Source organism: Camponotus vicinus, unplaced genomic scaffold (genome assembly GCF_025532165.1).
Source record: "Camponotus vicinus isolate PSW18456_S1 unplaced genomic scaffold, iyCamVici1.0 SCAF_4, whole genome shotgun sequence".
Lineage (NCBI taxonomy): Eukaryota > Metazoa > Arthropoda > Insecta > Hymenoptera > Formicidae > Camponotus > Camponotus vicinus.
Window position 1 is genome coordinate 21,802,891 of NW_028141976.1, and position 18,711 is coordinate 21,821,601.

At 35.3% G+C, this 18,711-nt stretch overlaps 1 protein-coding gene across 8 annotated transcripts in view; it reads left to right on the top strand.

Annotated features, from left to right (window-relative positions):
* LOC145969900 (zwei Ig domain protein zig-8-like) overlaps positions 1-18,711 on the top strand; it is a 248,016-nt gene that overhangs the window by 205,955 nt on the left and 23,350 nt on the right. For 7 of the 8 annotated variants that reach the window (XR_014438263.1, XM_083096214.1, XM_083096213.1 and 4 more), the window contains 2 exons: positions 14,541-14,707; positions 17,875-18,088. Coding sequence is in view for 7 of the 8 variants with exons in the window: in XM_083096207.1 (XP_082952333.1) it covers positions 14,541-14,707; positions 17,875-18,088 (381 nt within the window). In the remaining variant the exon portion in view is untranslated. The remainder of the gene's footprint in view (positions 1-14,540; positions 14,708-17,874; positions 18,089-18,711) is intronic. The other variant, XM_083096208.1, reaches the window with a different exon arrangement.

An 18,711-nucleotide genomic window follows, 5' to 3' on the forward strand; every position in this document is an offset into this window, starting at 1 on the left:
ATGGAAGCTAATCACTGCATTTTATATATTTAATAGGGTATTATAGAAAATAATTAAAATAAATAATTAAAGTAAATAATTAAAATAAAAATTTGCATTGACAAAATATTAAAATTTCAAAAAAACTATTACACTCTTTATAACACGCATGTAAATGAGCAACCAGACCGATCACATTGAATCACATGAATTTTGATTGAACATTCCTATCATCGAATAAAAAAAAAAGCTAATCATAGAACTATTCAGAAAATTATCGGCGTATGGTAGACAAATATCGATATTTCCAAATATCGATAATTAGTACTTTGTGCTGCATGTATCACACGGAAACGGTGACAATATCTATTAGAAATGCTAAAGAGGAAATGCAGGTGCACGTTCTTGCTTTCAACGAAGAATCGTTCCATTCATTTGTCTTTCTGATGAGGAAATCGCGAAGGAGCTTCCTCCTTCTTTTCTCTTACCTTCCTTCCTCTCCTCTGTCCCTCTATGCTATTCCGTCTAATTAAATCGGAGCTTCTTTGAGAGTCTTAAGCGTAACGTTTCCAATTCTACTTCGAGCTATTTGCTTCTGTTATTTAGTATTCTACTTCTTTGACGATGGCAACTTTGCTACACGAGTCGGATTATAGCCATGGAAATTATACTTGTTCGCTATTATTTAAAAAGGAATTTAAAAGGAATTCTGTCAATAATATACGGAAATGGCACGAATATGATATGCATAATTTGCAGTCTGTTATAACAAAGTCAAATAGACGACCAGACCATGTTGCTAAAAATCATTCCTTTCTTTAAGATTACTTTTGAAGACAAGAAAGTACGCAATATATCAATAATTGACAATTGAAGAAAGATATGATGAGTTTTTATTTTATATATTTTATATATTTTTATTTTATATATTTTACGTGTTACAAGTTATTTCTATATTATATTGTATTTTGCTGAATAGGCAGGTAAGAGATGGAGAGGAGAACGTATAACCACAACAGCGTGCGTTTATATAACATTCGTAAATAGCACTGTGAATTATCATTACTCTTCACAGAACAAATATTTGTTCTCGCGAGGCAGGCGAGGATCAAGGTTTCAGCATGCAACGGAAGCATACCTGTAATTGAAGAGGCAACGAAAGTAGTAATAACTGTGCGAAACACAGCTTTCGGAAACTTTGCTAATTGACACGACGAGCAAGATATTTCATTCGCGCACGCGTGTAAAAAAATAATAGCGCAATTATTTCTTTTTTTTTTATCTTTCAGCTGCAGCGTTGTTGTCGTGCCATATGAGTTGGAAGTTGGGGGAAAATGAAAATGGATCGCGCCTTCTGTTTTGGCACGGAGTAAGCTATTCCGTTGATTCGAAGGGACGGTGTTCGGAATGAAAATAGATCGATGTGCAAGACGAATATGCTTCGTTCTATCGATGAGTTCGCCGGTTAACATGCACCGTGCACTGACAATGATGAGTTGAGTATTTGAAAGTACATGGCGGATATCTCGCGAAAAAAAGGGGATTCCGTTGCGAGGCAGTTTCCATTGAATGAGCGACTATCGAGAAATACTCTGCTTCAGTGGAAGTAGATTCATGCGCAGAATTTAACAAAAAAAATTAAATATGAGTATTTTTTAATTAACTCATATAGTGCATATTTTGATTATTATTACTCTTTTTTCTGCATGCATCCTATATAACTTCTCTTATTCGTACCGGTTTTATTGGAAAAAAGATATATATTGCAATTTTATCTCTCTTTTACCGGATATAAACAGAAGAAAAATATCAAAACAATGTGAGTAATAACATGCCACAAAAGATTATTTATACGTAAAAAATCGAAATTTAGAATGAGAATGTACAAATAAGAAAAGCTTGCCATTATCTTACACGAATTATGTGTATATTTATCAGATATAGCACAACACGAAAAAATCGTTAAGCGCAAGCTCTCAATGATCTATTCGCGTGAACGCGAAATCCTTGATCCTTGATAAAAACCTCCCCTTGCAAACTTACCAAGGCACTAGACAATAGAAAGAAATTTAACAAAAGAAAAATCTCTCTCTACTTTATTTCGCGTGTAAAGAGAAAATCGTGATCAAAAGGAACATAACTTCCAGTACTCGATAGAATCTTCATGTTGCGGCAATTCCATTTCCGTGTACATAAAATGTCGTTAACATTGATGAGTTCCCGTCGAAAGCATCCATGTAAGTGCATTGTTGCGGCGAGGCATAAAACCGGTACAGAGATTCCAGCGTTCCTTCGGAAAACGTGCTCTGTAAGCTATGCTTTAATACCATTAACCGAATTTATTGAACAAGTGCGCGAGAGTCTCACTCCTAACCGAGATAACGTTATAACGACTAGCTATGTCACATATAGATCGACATCGATCATCGAGGCGAACGACAAAAATGCTACTATCGCATTTTATTTTCAGAACCGTTTGCTCTCGGAAGTGTTTGATTTATTTTTTATTGCATCCGTTTTATTACACTATGATGGATATAGAATATCCTTTCTAAGGATATTGATGGTATTGATCGTTCAATCAATATGTAGAAAATCGCATTTCGCATATATGCATGTGGTTCGCAAATATATGCGTAACAGTATTATGTAATTATGTAATTTGTGGAGGCTTTCTAATAGCGAATATTGCGCGCCATGTATAAACAGTGTGTATGTGTGGTGCATATATTCATTCGAAATATATTTCAATAATGGCATAAATAGATAATTTGGAATCGTGTGCGCCTTAGTGTTAATATTTTAGAGAAGACATTAATTTTCCATCATGTTTCCTCAACTTTTGTAAGATTAATATTGGAACTGTGCCAACAAGTGCACAGTATTTCTATGAATATGCAATTCTTGGGGAAAATTTTATAAAGAATGAGTTTTCTCGTCCTAAAGGTGACATTATATTAAATTCTCTTGTTTTTCTTTACAAATTATATTTATTAAATTTGAAAGCAATATTCACAAACCAATTTTTGCTCGCACTAACATTTTTTCATATAGTCATTCTTTCGAATACCGCAAAGCGAGATATCGTGGTATATTTTTCGTGGTATATTTTTATCAAGAAAAGCCCTTTGTTTTGATCGCATAAAAATCGTTTGTGATAATATCGGCGTGCGCGCTCGACATTGACGGGAACAAAATTAAATTTTCTTCCGTGAGATGAAAGAAGTAGTATGGAAACCATGTCTGCCGCAACCACCCTCCAAGAATTTTGTGGCAATGTCACCCTAGCGCGATAGAAAAGTCTCACAAGGATGCTATGTATTTCTCTATCTTATATTTCCTTCTTAAGAGAACGGAAATATATATCCACGCGAAATGTTTCGAGAGATTGGCGTGACTTCTCTTCGCCCTTCGTCCTCAATCCTTGCCAAATTAACTACCAACGCTCCAAATAGTGAGACCGGCGAATAACATAACAATATAGTGGAGGAATCATCTCTCGTCAGAGAATATAAAACAGCTTTATTCCGCAGTAAACGTCTCGAAATGCTTTTTAAGTTTGATTCAGAAACATTTTACGGATTTTTAAATTTTCTATTCCCTTCCATAGATTACAATAAAAGGAAAAAATGATAAATCTCTCTGATAAAACAATGTCGTAATCTGATAATTGTTCTCTCTCGGATAGCATGATAAAATTTTGCAAAAATGACTCACCGTATGTGATAAATGCAAAAAATAACGCTCTCATGAAAAAGTCCGATGTAATAAAAAGAGATGAATATCACTTAGCATGAGTACATGTTAAATATGGAAAAATATGCGCGCGAGTAAACAAATTAAATTAAGCGAAATATAAGCCACAAAGTATGCAGGTGATGTATGATATGTAGAATCAAAATTTTAATTAATTCAAGGTATTTAGCATTGAGAAAATAGAATTTGTTGTCTGTAATTTTTACTATATCTTAAAATTCTCGTTATAATTCTTGTTAAAATTTTAATTATTTTCTATCACATCATATAATGTTGAAATAAATATTTAGGGAAATAAAGCACGAGTGAACGAGATTTGTACAACTAGACAAAAAGCAAGTAACGCAAAAATCTCTAAAATTCTGCAGAAAAGAGAGAAATGCCAGGTTAGGTCAATCGATCCTTAAGTATTAAAGACGTATTAAGATCGCTAGACTCTTTGTTCACGAATGGAAAAAGCAAAAAAGTTCTTAATGAGAGACTCGTTTTATTTCTCGTAGGAATAGATTTATTTGATGTCTCGAAAGCTACAAACACCATCGCGATTTTTTGACGCGCTTATAAATGTAAAAGTTCATGCAATTATAATAATCGAGAAAAGCGAGCTTGATAGATTAAATAATACGTACTTATTTGATAAAAATGCGAAATTATTTATTAAGCAATATGTATATATATCCATTTAAAAAATTCATTTTTTTTAATAATTAGTATTCTTAATTTAGGTCAAAAGTAAAAATTGCTAACAAACAAAACTAACACGCTTTCTTTTTTACTGCATTTTTTCGCTTTGAATTTTTCATTATTAATGTTTGTTTTAACAACGAACATAAAAAATATACAAATAGTTAATGAAAATTATTTTGCTTGGAACATATCACGGTAATAAGAAGACATCGCTTACAAATATGTGCATAATTTACAATAAAGAGAATGCGTTCTTGTAAGAAATATGCATTACTTATACTAAACAATAGATGTTCATTTAAATTTTGTGAAGGGAATTTGATTACGTCGTCACATCCTATAAATTTTCCTCTAGATCGGCGGCTGTGCGAGTGGCTTAGAAAATACCTGATTGCCGTCATAACTCTAGGTAATTTTGCGCGTAAGGTATCCCCAAGGCGCGTAAGAGAGCTCGGGAGCAATTTCATATTAATATCAGCCCCTCTGTCTTCAGACGCTGTCTTGGCAAGCAACGTCACCTTCGTCGTCGGTTTGATTCAATCAAGCTCGGTCCTTTTCTAGATTACTCGTCGGCACTTTATGGCGCACAAAAAGCCATCCTCGTTTCAAGCACATGGAACGAGCGCTGAGTCAATAATCTTTGACCAACAAGCTCTCCTTTTTGTAGAAGAGATACATCTCTTTTTATTTTGCTGGAAGCTTCGGCTTTTCGCTACATCACTATGACGTTTCGATATTTTAGAAACGTCACTTATATTTTCTCAAAGTCGAGCTTGCCTTTAATGTATTTATCCGGCTCGAGAAATTTTCAACGTGACATCAAGTCACGAAGCTTTACATTGAATAACACGATATTTTCTTTAAAAATAAAGAAGCACCGATGTAATATTGTTCAGTATCATGAGCGAGAAAATTTTATGCAGAGAGAGATCAATATAAGTTCAAACAATAATAAATTTCGTGCTTCATCGAAACGTTATTAAAATGCAGACGAAGCATGTAATAGCGTTTTATTAGCAAGTACACGAGCATTGTTTACAATATCATTTAATAAATCGCTCTGAGTGCGAAATAAGAATATACGGAATATTAGAATGATAAACTTTGTTTTTTTTCTAATAGAACATTCATTGCTAAAAGATATTATTTGCCGTTTCGTCTATTTCTATTCAAGATTGAAAAATTGATTTGAAAAATTTTAATAATTAAACATGCGTATTTTACAGTATAAAATTTAAGAAAAACATATAATCAATTTTATTAAAAATACACGATAACGAAACTTAACATTTAGAAATTTATCTCATTACATTGACAGAATCAGTAGTAAAAGTCAACGTACAACAGACTGTTAGGTCGGAAACATGACAAGCTGCCTACGCCTCGCGAGATTATCTAAAATCTTGTTTTATCCAAAATTCTGGTCATTAAACACGCGATAATTCAGGCGGATAATGCACTCGTGCAGCAATTCCGCCGACTGCAATTCCACGCGTGCTGAACGTCTCTTCGTCCCCGCCGCCGCTGCCACCTCCGACCTGACAAGAAGAAGCCGCTGGAATAATTTACCAAGTACTCTCCACCTTTGTGAAGTGTAATGTAGAGTAATGTTTTACACCATTGCGGCTCACCCCTGTGTCGAGTCGAGGCGCGGCCACTGGGATAAAATGAATTTTGCAGCGTAAGGGCGTTCGTACATTCTTCATCCATCACGCGTCTTTTTGTCCCGTAAAATTGTGTAACGCCAATACAGTCAGGTGAATTGTACGCGAAACTCGGTATATTAACGACGGCATATAATCGACACAAACAACGAACATTATTATTTGTTGTTAATATATTGTGCTTTCTTTTTAATTGGTTTTTCAGTATCTTAAAGCTTCTTATGCAGATTGTAATTAAAATAAAAATTTCTCGAGTAACGATTATATTATGGTAATAGATTATATTATGAAATTTTATTATAATAATTAACAAAGAATATTCAAAGCAACGATAAATGTCAATTCGATAAAAACTCGCTTAGTTTACATTTGTTTTAAGTTAATGAAAGAGAATACAATTGAAAATTACATTTTAACCGCTTGTCTTAAGTCATTAATTTGTAACATATACAATTAACATGGCGATATACATCACGAGTGGAATGTATGATACGTTAATGGCATCGATAAAGACTATGTACCAAAGGAGGGAAACGTGAAGCAAATATCGATCAGGGCGCAAGAACGCCCGACAATTTTCCACACGCCCAATATCTTATATTTTCTTCTTTATGTCTTCGCGTACTTCATCGCTTTTCCATCGATATCGACGTCTTCTTTTTCTTTTTGTCCGTCGACCCTATCGACCGCGTTACACGTTCGACCACGACATGGGCAGAACTTTTAAAACTGCGAGTTAACTCTTTCGAGATCGTCTGTCTGCATTGCGGCCTGCAAAATATTAAGTTGCTTTTTTATGTTTGTCATAAGCTTAAAAAAATGCGTAGAATAAAACTTTGCGACTCTTACGTTACACAATTTCCTTGTACATTATCTACATATGTTACGTAATATAAAGTTATAAAGTTATATCATTACAGTTGAACTGTCTGCGTGTCAAATTTTCTTTTGCCATTTTTTTAAAGTTTTTCTCATTCTCTTGGAGTAAACTTCTACTAAAATATATATACTATAATTTCGTTAAGTGTTATCAAGTTAAGTCATATTTTAACTTCAGACATAATAATAATTTTTTATTGTTATTGATTGCAAATTGAAAGGTTTAATAATATAAATATAATTTGAATATAATAAAAATAATATATAAAATAAATTAGCGAAAAAATATTTTGTAATTAATTTTAAAAGTTTGTTTCGATTTTAATTCTTGTTAAAGTATAGTGGTCGAAATTGTTGTACTTAATGATTATAAAAATGAGAAAGAAAAAATAGCAGTCATTTATACATTTTTTAAATCGAAAATAATACGTTCAAATTCATCAGAGAATCAGACATATCTGAGATATTCTACACTCTATTATTGCAAAAGTTGAAATGAAATTACGCATGCGAGAAGTGAAATTATTTTATAACCATTCCACTCCGTTTTTCCGTGGTTCCTTTTGTCATAACTATATTCTACTTCGCTGAGTATATATTCCCGAGTGTGATTTTGGGGCTCTGCTCTTTCTCTCGTAAAACTGGGTTAAACCCAAACGACTGCGCTGCGTTTAGCTCGAATAAAAAACAAAAAAGTCGAGAGAGAAAGAGAGAAAAAGAGAAGGAAGATGGAGAGTAGTGCAGCGCAATCGGCCTATCCGTATGCACCATCAGGTCATTGCTTTTTAACTGCTTCGCGCGGCACATTGTGTTTCTTCCTCTCTTCGCAAAAACATGCGGAGAGTGATATCGTCGACGGTAATATCTCGTTGGTATTCTAAGAGATTAAGAGAAAGCGTTGTAATTGTCATATTGTCGTAATAATGCCGTCGTTATTTCGCGCGCGATAAAGCGCGCTATATCTCCACAAATTATGAATGATCGCTCAAACAAAGTTTCATCATGAAAATTTCACGACGTGTTGGAGAGAAGAACTATGAATCGAAGTAACGCTAATATTAATGTAATTATAGATGTGCCTAATGGCCGGAGATCGCATTTACTTTATGGTACTTCTCGATCGCGTTCGAAAAGCCGCAGAAGCAGCAGAGCCGCTGCTTGAAATTTCGCTTAGCATCGCGTTCGAATCTCTCGCGATTTCGGATGTTCTTCACAGTCGAATAAAATTCGTCGAGAGTTACGTAGAAAAGTTCGCGTCGTGTAAAGCGCGAATCACCACATCAGCCTGCTGGCGGTGTTATTTCCAGCTAGGGGAAACAAAAATGTGGTTTCGTAAACAGTCGACGCGTTACGAGCTATTCCTGCACATTTAGACTTGCATTTTATTTGCATTTTACTGTTAGTACGCTGCAGACTGCAGGAAATAGCGAGAAGCTGCGGACGATGTTGTCGCTTCGGACGCTGCTGTAAGCGAATGAGGACGATGATGACAACGACAAGAAGTAGAACGACGACGGCCGACTCCACTTTTGCGATGTACGTTTATTCCTAGACGCTCGTAAACATGCAAAGGATATACGAATATAAACGTCCAGATGTGGTGCGATGCGACCAAATAGCGCTGACGGTATCTCGATGCAAGGATTACTGTAATATCCGCGAGGTTCGAATTTGAGAATGCGACACGAGGATAAAATTGGATCGCCGTTGGCATTTTACGCTGAAAAGAACGTATTGATTCTCAATGTTGTTGTTACAGAGGAATTTTATCGAAACTGTATTTCGAGAAACCATGGGAGGAATGGTTAGAATAGTTTCTCCCTGCTTTCTCTCAGACTTTTTTATCGCTTTTTATTAGAACAAGATATCCGCAACGTGTCAATGAAAAACGACGATTGAGAAAATAATGCTTAGAAAATTCCGCGTATATTTTATATTGTTTTTTTTTTGTAAATAAAGAGCGTTTTTCTAAATTTTTAAATGAATATAAGAAAATGGGGAGAAATAATCTTAATAATTTTTATTTGGAGCAATGCGTGTCTTAGAATCAAAAAAGATTCAAATAATTTCCCTGATATGTCTGCCGTGCCGATATTACACATAGCTTTAGCTTGTTGGAAGTTTAATGAAATTCCATAGCATACTGTGCAATTTCGCACATTAATTGACATTAGACCACTCGCTGTAATAATGTCACGATACTCATACATCTCCTGAAAATATTTACATGTATATATATATATATATATATATATATATATATATATATATATTATATATATATATTATATATATATATTTTATATATATATATATATATATATATATATATATATAATATACAAAATTATGTGTACAATAATTTTGAATGCATTCTTTTTGTAACAGTTGTGGATAACATGAGGATGATAAATATATATAATGATAATATATATTTAAAGAATAAAAGCGCACAATTAGCGTATCATCTCTAATAACATTGCATACGTATCATGATTTATCTTTGTCAGACAATTCTTTGCGAAAATTTATTCTTCTCACTACTTGACTGAAAAAACTGCGAAATCTCCGACAAAATTCCTCTTATCGTTTTTTCCCCGAAATAAAAAATTCTATTATGTTTGCCATATATGCGTCACCGCCCGAGTAACTGGAGCATATTTTATAGACAGCAAAAACCGATATTCACCGATGTTACCATGACGGAACCGCGCGAGACTCGCAAGTGGCATTCGCTCGCGGTGCATTCTTCGCGCGCCCGGTTTCTTGCGGCGAGCCTTAAAATGCATACGAACCGGGAAAGAGACGGTGCATCCATCAACCTCAATCGTCGACGTCTGTTTTCACAGAATTTCTGCTGTACTTTCGAGGTCTTCGAATGTATGTACGTACATACATTCCGGATATTTCCTCGTACTTCGAGACCTCGCTTTACGACTTTTCCGTCTAGCCGCGCTTTTCCCATCACTTTTCCTTGTCGGCTCACAAGAGAAGAAAAAACGTAATTCCCGAGCGGCCCGCCAAGTCGTTCAACGACTTCTTTCAACGACAGTTTCTTCTTCCTCGATAATCTTTCATGATATAGCCCGCCAAGTAGTTTACAGATCTTCACTAGTCGACTATATGTAATTCGTTTAAGTTTCAGACAATGCTGAAATAATGCTGTCTCTGTGCATCATACATAAATATAATATGCTTCTAAAATATATTTCTCAAATATATACGTTGTTGATATACATAATGAAATTTTTTATTATATTATTTTCTAAAAGTTCTTTTAAAAATTTCGGAGAGTTAACCATGCGTGTCCCTCTTTGATATGTATGTTATCTTAAGAGAACGTTTTGTATAATTTAATAATATATAGTATATGATTTTACTTATTTCATTTATACTCGTGTTGATTTGTAAAACATTCTTATTTCGCTGTGACAGTTGTCATAAGCTTTGTAATCTTTTGGTAAACATCGTGAAAGAACATCACCCTTTCTCTTGGAATGCCATACTTTGTCGTGGAACATTCGATGTATTCGATGTATGTTTTGCTAACATCTTCTTAGATGACGCTCTATTGTACTCGAAGCTGTACATCTCTGACTTCTTCATTTTGCCTTTTACTTCTTGCTCATTTTTCCAACCACCTTTACTCTGCTCCTCGTCCTAGTTGTTTGAACAACGAGGGGTGGATATTATTCCCGCGAGATCTTTCTAGTCGTCTTACGACTTTTTCCGAGAGTAGTCTCTTTTTCAGGATGTAGCATGGTACTGGACGAAATACTTTTTGCTAAATCTTTCCTGCTGATATTTAATCTCAAAAAATGATTCGTCGACAATTTAAATGCTAAATTAAAATCTTTTTTTACATTTCCTTTACACTTCCTTTGCCGGAGAAATTTTAAAGCTTAAATATTAAATTCATATATATATAACGGATACATCTATTTATTTTGTTAAATTATTATTATAACATTCAGTAATATTCTTTATCAAGACATTAAAATGTTATTATGTTATAAATTATGTTATAGATTAATTTAATAGTATATTAATAATTAATTTGTTATTGTGCTATTATTCTCTCTACAGCGATTGTTTATATATTAAATAAAGCAAATTGTGCTTTAAAGTAAATTAATGTTGTTATACAGGGTGTCCCGAAACTAACGCTTGATATTTTAAAGGCAGATTTTCTGGCCAATTTAAAAACGATTTTTCCTCAGCGAAAATGTTGAGGGAGATCATTATTTTTTGCATATTCCCAATTTTTGTCATCATGTATCTTTCTAACTAAGTCTTAAATTAAAATTCTATTAAAGTAAACTCTACCTAAAATTAACTAAAGAATGTGACTTTATTAATATTTTATTCCCATAAGCCTTAGTTTGAGAAAAACTCTTTATTTTCAATCGTTTATAACTCGAAAACTATTAGTGCCGCGACATTTTCGCTGAGGAAAAATCGTTTTTAAATTGGCCAGAGAATCTGCCTTTAAAATATCAAGCGTTAGTTTCGGGACACCCTGTATATAAATACCAAATTTGAACAGACAAAAAGTGCACCCATAATAATAATGTATAACTAGTAAATATTACATTTATTTTTGTCCTTTGTTGCTTTTTGCCGAGTTTTTAATTTTTTAACTTAATGCTTTTTCCAGTCAAACGTGCCAAGCATGATTTAAAAATGATGCGAATATTATTTCAAAACAGCGCTATTAGCCATTATGAGAATATTTCAACAGGAATTATTTTCTCTTTCACAAAATATATTACTTCAAATTTCAGATAATGCACAGGAAGCGGAAGTTACTTCTTATAGCAAAATTTTATTAATTATGAATAGCATTATGAAAATTTTATATTAAAGGTGGTTCTTTTGTGTTCATTCAGTTGCTGCGATCAAAATACACAATAATAGTGATGCATATATTAATGTTACATAATGAAAAATTACAATTAAATTAAAAGTTTTCGCGGTTTTAACAGTTTCGAGCGAATGTGACTTCTCTCGCTCGAATAATGAAGTCGCGTCAATATGCTTCACAACGAAAACCATCTCATAGAGAACGTTTTCCACTGTTGGCAGCGAATCGTGTAGACATCTCTTTCCAGCGGCAGGCATTTCTCACGAAGCGCTACAGCCAAAGCGCATCGAAGGTTTCCAATTCGCGTGGTTGCCAACGCATAAGATGTAAATAATGTTTCGCCTCCGGTGCATTCTACATGCATCGAAAATCCGGGAGAAACGAGCGTCGCGCGCATCCGTCGACTCGGATCGTCAACGTCGGAACCGGCAGTCTGGCACCGATACATGCATTTCCGGAATTTTCAACAGCATACCGGCTCGCAAGAATTTTCACGACATATGTCTTTCGCGACGACGTTTCTTTCTCTTTCTCTTCTACTGTCTTTTTCTCTTAAAATGCATGGGACCACCCACTTTACCTTCCACTCGACCATTTTTCCCCTTTATTCGCTCCCGTTCCATCCAAGAGTTCCGGTTGTTTGAACAACGGCACGAATATTATTCCGCCGATTACGCGCGATTTTTCTGGCTGGGAAGTGCTCTTCGCGATTTTCGTCGCGCAGTTTGCCTATCGGTACTTTTTTTTTGGAGAATATATATATAACAGTCCAAGACAAATGGCGTCTCCAAATTCTTTAGTGCGAGATACTCGCGGATCGAGATTTTCATTTGAACGTTCTTTGATCTTTTTCTTGGACAAATTGGAAGATTTGATAAAATGTAGCGTCATATTTTGTAGAAGTGTGCATATATAATGCAGGTCAATAATAATTTGTAAAAATGCAGTTATGTAAATAATTCTCATGCTTTTGTTGAAGTTAATAATATATAACTATTATTAATGTATAATTATAAGATAAAATTTTGCATGAATTTTTGTTAATATAATTTAATTTGTTTTATCGCAGAAATAAAAAACTTATCGTTTAAAAGATGATCTTCGTTGGAAACAAGGGTACCGAAAAGTTCCTTCGCTTCGAAAAGATATATGCAAGTGAAAATACTTTTACAGCATCTCGAAATGGCAGAGGGATACGAATAATTCAACTGCTTGCTAAACCCCAGCTTTTGCCAAGTAACATAGAAATGGAAGGGGTTAATTTGCGAGTTTCATAGGATCTTCTCTTGAGGGCTCGCCAAGCTTATTACAGTAAATAGCTTAGACGAGGGTGCCCCGTTCGGCCTCCCCTGTTCAGTTGGGCCTTTCATTTCGCAAAACTCATTTCTATCTCTCTCTCTCTATCTCTCTCTCTTTCTCTCTCTGCTCCAGCCTAAAAGATACAGGGCGTAGAATCGTTATCACTTTATCAAAGTTAGATGCGATGCTCGCTCCGACAGAAGAAAGTGCTTTCAACCGACCGTATCGTTTATTAACGTTTTAACAGCCGCGCGCAACGTATATTGCATTAAAGTACGAGACACCGAGCCGATTAAACTGTTGCTGTGCCGAGTGAAAAAGATCGTTCTGCCGTGAACAACGCGAACGAGAACCACCCGCCTCTACGACATATTTAAAGTGCTCCGCGGTAATAGGATGGCGACGCGACGAAAAGTGAATTGGAAATAAACCTTCTTAACCCCTGCTTTCTTCGAATAAATTCGTTGGAAATTACTACATTCACTAGGTATCTCCTAATTTAATATCTCACTTATAGCTGTTTTCACGCAAACATAAAACCAGAAAAGCAAAAATCAAATATTAATTGAATAAGAGATATGTTTGGCTTAATAAATCTTAAATATTCCGCTATTCTTTTATAAGTACGATTACATCGTACTTATAATTCAGGCAGCAAAAGATTGAGTTAATAAAAGTTCACATTATAATTATTGGAGCGCGAATTTTTAGAAATGAATTTTGAGACCAGCACATCCGAAAAAATAAGTCGATGCGACGCTTATCGATTTATCGGAGTCAGCTAAAATTCACTTTAAAACGCGTTCTCTCAATCGGCAACTCGCGATGCCATCGAACTATCTTCACCCAGAGGGATCGTGATTTGAATAGTAATCAGCAGACGCGGTACGTAAGCCGCTAACATCTTCCATGCAAATAGACATGACTTCGCTCGTCCACGCATGTATGCGTTCCCGCGATTGTGTGTTAGACACATTCCCACGATCTGCGAATGCGGGAGATGTATCCACCCGGACGCGAGATTGCATTTGCCGCAGTGCGGGACGGGATATGTACGAGTTATTCAACGGTATATTTTTGAAGCTTTGTTGCCTGTACGAGACTCGCACAGACAACTGACTGCATCCTGTTCTTCTCTATTTAAAATTTCTAGTATAAATATATGTGCGTGACATAAATATACCAGGTGTATGCATTCTTTTCTGCCAGAGTCTAATTTCCTTTTTTTAACCTAGGTAGATGTCTCGTGAAATGATAGATAAGATAGATCAAGATTTAGAAAAATATTATATAATGCAACAGTTTTAATAGTTTTATTTATTCGAAATATGTCATTTTTGTATCCATCTTTGCATAAAAATTTTTTTAGAATGTCGGCATCAGCTGTAAAAAAATTAAAATGATCTTTTCAGAAGGCATCGCGTACGAATCGCGCGTTTCCATGGTGGATACTTTCCAAGAACGCATAATGCCGGAAATTGGTCCATACTTCGATACCACAATGACCTCCAGCATCACTGGCTTGGCCGGAGATACTGTTCAACTAGGATGTAGAGTAAAGAATCTCGGAAATAGAACGGTGAGTCTAAAATAGCTTTGCTTTTTTATAAATATTATACCTTGTATAATTTATTATGAATGCGGAGAGTGACGTACGAAAGAAATACACAAAATCAAACAATGTAATTATAATTACACGAAATTGATGCAATAAATTACGTATTATGTCGCAGCGTATTGAAATTACCACTCCGCTTATTCCAGAATTACATAAACAATTATGTTGCTTCCAAGAAGGCAAATCTTAAGCCTTACAAGTAGTAACTCAGATTTCGACACGGAATATCAGCAGGTGAACAGAACCTCTGACACGCCGCGAACAACGCGAGATAGGTTTGCTCGAATTAATGCAACGGATTCGGAAACGTGGAGGCGGGCAGCATCGACAACATTATCGAGATGCCGAGTAAGCTATATGTTCCGTTTGCAGAATTAACCGGTAAATTACAAGATGAAGATGCAACGAATATTGCGAATAATGATGTTTACACTGCAATTTGATGCGGAAAAGAGAACTAAGAAATAGCGGAATCTCCGACGAAAAATGAAACATCCGCGCTATTATTCCAGTTATGTAATTATCGCTGCGATTCCTGTAATATTGCAAACGTCAGGATCTCAAGTTTGCCTTGGACTTTCGTCGTTGATTAAGTTAAGCCAGCTTCGTCGCCCGTGCCGTAAGACAAATTTTTTCTCCTTCGCGGTTAAATCAGTGTGCTTCTAGTAGGTCGGTAAATTAACTTGAGGACGGACACGATCCTCGGAGAATTTATCTTCCACTCTAGAACCTTCGGGCGTCCTCGACCTCGAATATCAACGGTTCGTGGCACTACTCGAGGATTATCGTAGCGGTTAAGTAGAAAAGAACGATCTTTGTCAAACTACGTCTTCAAAGACTCGGTTAGGAGGTTACAGTTTTAATCCCGGAGCTCATTTCTATGCAAAGCTCGGTCTTTGCATTTATGTTAGCCGCAACTATGTGTGTACCGTTTAATATATTCGTCATCGTCGCTTTTCTCGATATCGTGTTTTTATTTGTAAAAATCCCGAGCGCGAAGGATGATACATTAGAAAAACATAACGCGAGTTTCAATCGCACGTTCTATTAAAATGGATGACATTAACGATACGATATCATACTAACGATACGATATCATACTAACATCATCCTTTACTGTTCAAATGTATACAGGCGTATCCATACATGCCCGCACACACATAAACGCGCATGAATTAGTGTCGCGATGGAATTGCGGTTGCTCGGTTGGACGAAATTACATCGAGGTTCTTTAGCTCGTGTGAAAACGCTTGGGAAAGGATTTGAAGAAGTCAAAAACGATGAAGCTACGTGAAAAAGTAACATCGCGCCGGCGGGTTGCCACGAAGAGAGAAATGGCAAGAATAAGCGCCACTTTAGAGATGATATTAACTCTGAAAGTCGGTCCCGCGCGTATGCAAAAAGATTCGAGAAAGAAGAAGCAGCAATCGTCGTTATGGCAGTCATGCGTCCATGGATTTTATCCGGTCGCATATTTTCACCGAAGCCGTGTTCTTCTCTTTCTCGTGCACATGCGCGCGCAAACGCGTATTGTTATATTTTATCACGCGAAAAAGTTTCCACGGAACACCGGCAAGCGAATAGACGATTACTTCTTTTTACGAAAAGCATATTAACTGTGACATCGGAACATTCGAGCGATAATCGTATTAAACCGGGAGCTCTTGCAGTTTATACTTCCGATTATATTCAAGCGCAAATGCGCATCGTGAGTTTCGACCTAGATTTAATTAACACTGCAATGATTAATCGCGCGACATATTATAATGCAGCGCGGAAAATATCATTATGCGCCGTTTCAATAAGTATTAATTAAATTAATAAAGCTTCGAATCCTTATATGTTTCTATATTTTTAGAAAAGGGTAGAGATTCACTTACATCACGTAGCCAACATTAATTAATGGGCATGACTTTCTGAAACATTTTGAATGCAGATATATAGACAAAGGTAGATTACTGAATGTTAAATGAATCACAAATTAGCATACAATAATATAAATTTATAGAGATAAGGGGTTAATTAACTAGAACTGAAATTATCTGCTTCCGTGGTTAGTTTTGCATAAATAAATGCTGGATATCTCTCGCTATGCGAAAATCAACCGACGATATTGTTTCCGGTTTAACCATTGGGAGATATTATAGCAGGTGCGATTTAATGAATATTACTATGGTATTCTCATTAAAATCGCATAGATATTATCCGTATGCCCGAATTACGTGCAGTTTGAAGACTCGTGTAATGTGTTAAATGGTAGAAGAAAAACCATTCAAGTTATTAAAGTACCGGGTTCGTCGTTACGGCGCAATTTCCGACACGTGAGGGAATTGCACTGATTATGGATGTTATGACAGCTTCGAGTCATCGGTCGGATTCTACTCTAATTAAAGGCTTCGAGAACTTCCCAGCGTGATTCAAACTTGGCAAATGTCACTTCGCACCCTCCTTTACTCGCACAAAGTTCGTTTTACAGTTATCGGATCGGTAACGATATAATCTCGTAGAATCAACAGGGTCAAATATATGTATTTTGATATAATTGATAACAGTGTAATTTAATATAATTTGATGATTTTTCAATTATATAATTAATATATTTTACATTATGATTAAACTTGAAACGTGTTTTATAACTTCTTACAGCTAAATAGAATAAATTTGCCCTATTTAATAAGTAATTGCAAAGTACGGGAGTCGTCGTTACGCGCCGAGATTGTAGTCATACATCACGAGGTTATATAGCATTAAACAAAGACATGAAGTATTCCAGCTGCGGCGAATCTACTGCACTCGTAAATTTCTCGGGGCTAGAAAAGGGAGAGTATAAAGTTTTATCGTCCAATCTTACGAGCAACAGGGCGCGAGGAGCGATGATAGCAAAACGCGTGGTACGCGATAACTCAAGATTTCTGCATTTAGATTGCAGAAATCCTGACATATATTTGCTAATCTACTATGAAATATGTAATCTGTAAATACTATAATATTTGAAGCACATTCATAACCATCACAGTTGTTTCTCTACTCGTCTTGACATTCTAAGAGAATCTAGAAATATATTTTGAAGATAAAGTAAGATATTTAAAGGCACTGATTAAAAATCGATGGTTCATTGCTTGTTTTAGGTTTCGTGGGTGAGGCATCGTGATATTCATCTGCTGACAGTTGGTACTTACACTTATACGAGCGATCAGCGTTTCGAGGCGATGCATAATAAACTTCATACAGATGAATGGATCCTCAAAATACGATATCCACAGCGAAAGGACTCCGGTATCTACGAGTGCCAAATATCCACCACTCCGCCCATCGGTCATCCTGTTCATCTCATTATAGTCGGTAAGTTATGACTGCTTTATAAAAAATGTCAGAGCGATAATTTCAACGATAATAGAGATGAATGAGAATTCGCATCGTAATTCAGCGGTTATCCGTTTCGATTAATACAGCGACTCATTTATCAGGATAAATTTTAAATAACGTTTTATTGTGTAAAATTGTTGGTTGCGCTAAAGCAATATTCTTTGCAAAACTACCGATTAAATATTAACCATATCATTCAACATGTGCGCAAATAAAAAACACTGATGGATAAAAAAGGATATTATTGACTTGTCTAAAATACTTTCTGCATTTACAAAGAAAATTCGATTTAATTTTTAAATCATTTTAATCAATCGTTTTAAATCATTTATGCGAATGATATAACATTCTTACATCATCTCCGAGTGATAGAGATATCTTTAAAATGATTTAATTATATGATTATAAACGTTTTTAGAGAAATCTGAAAAAGCATCGAACAAATTAAATTATTTAGCAAAAATAGAACACCTACATTATTGATAAAGATTTTATCAAATTTCCGAATAGCTATTTTATTTAATCTCACGATTTAGAAATTCGAGTTTAGTAACACGCGCATTTTTAGATTTATCACTATTAATCAAATTTGCAACGAT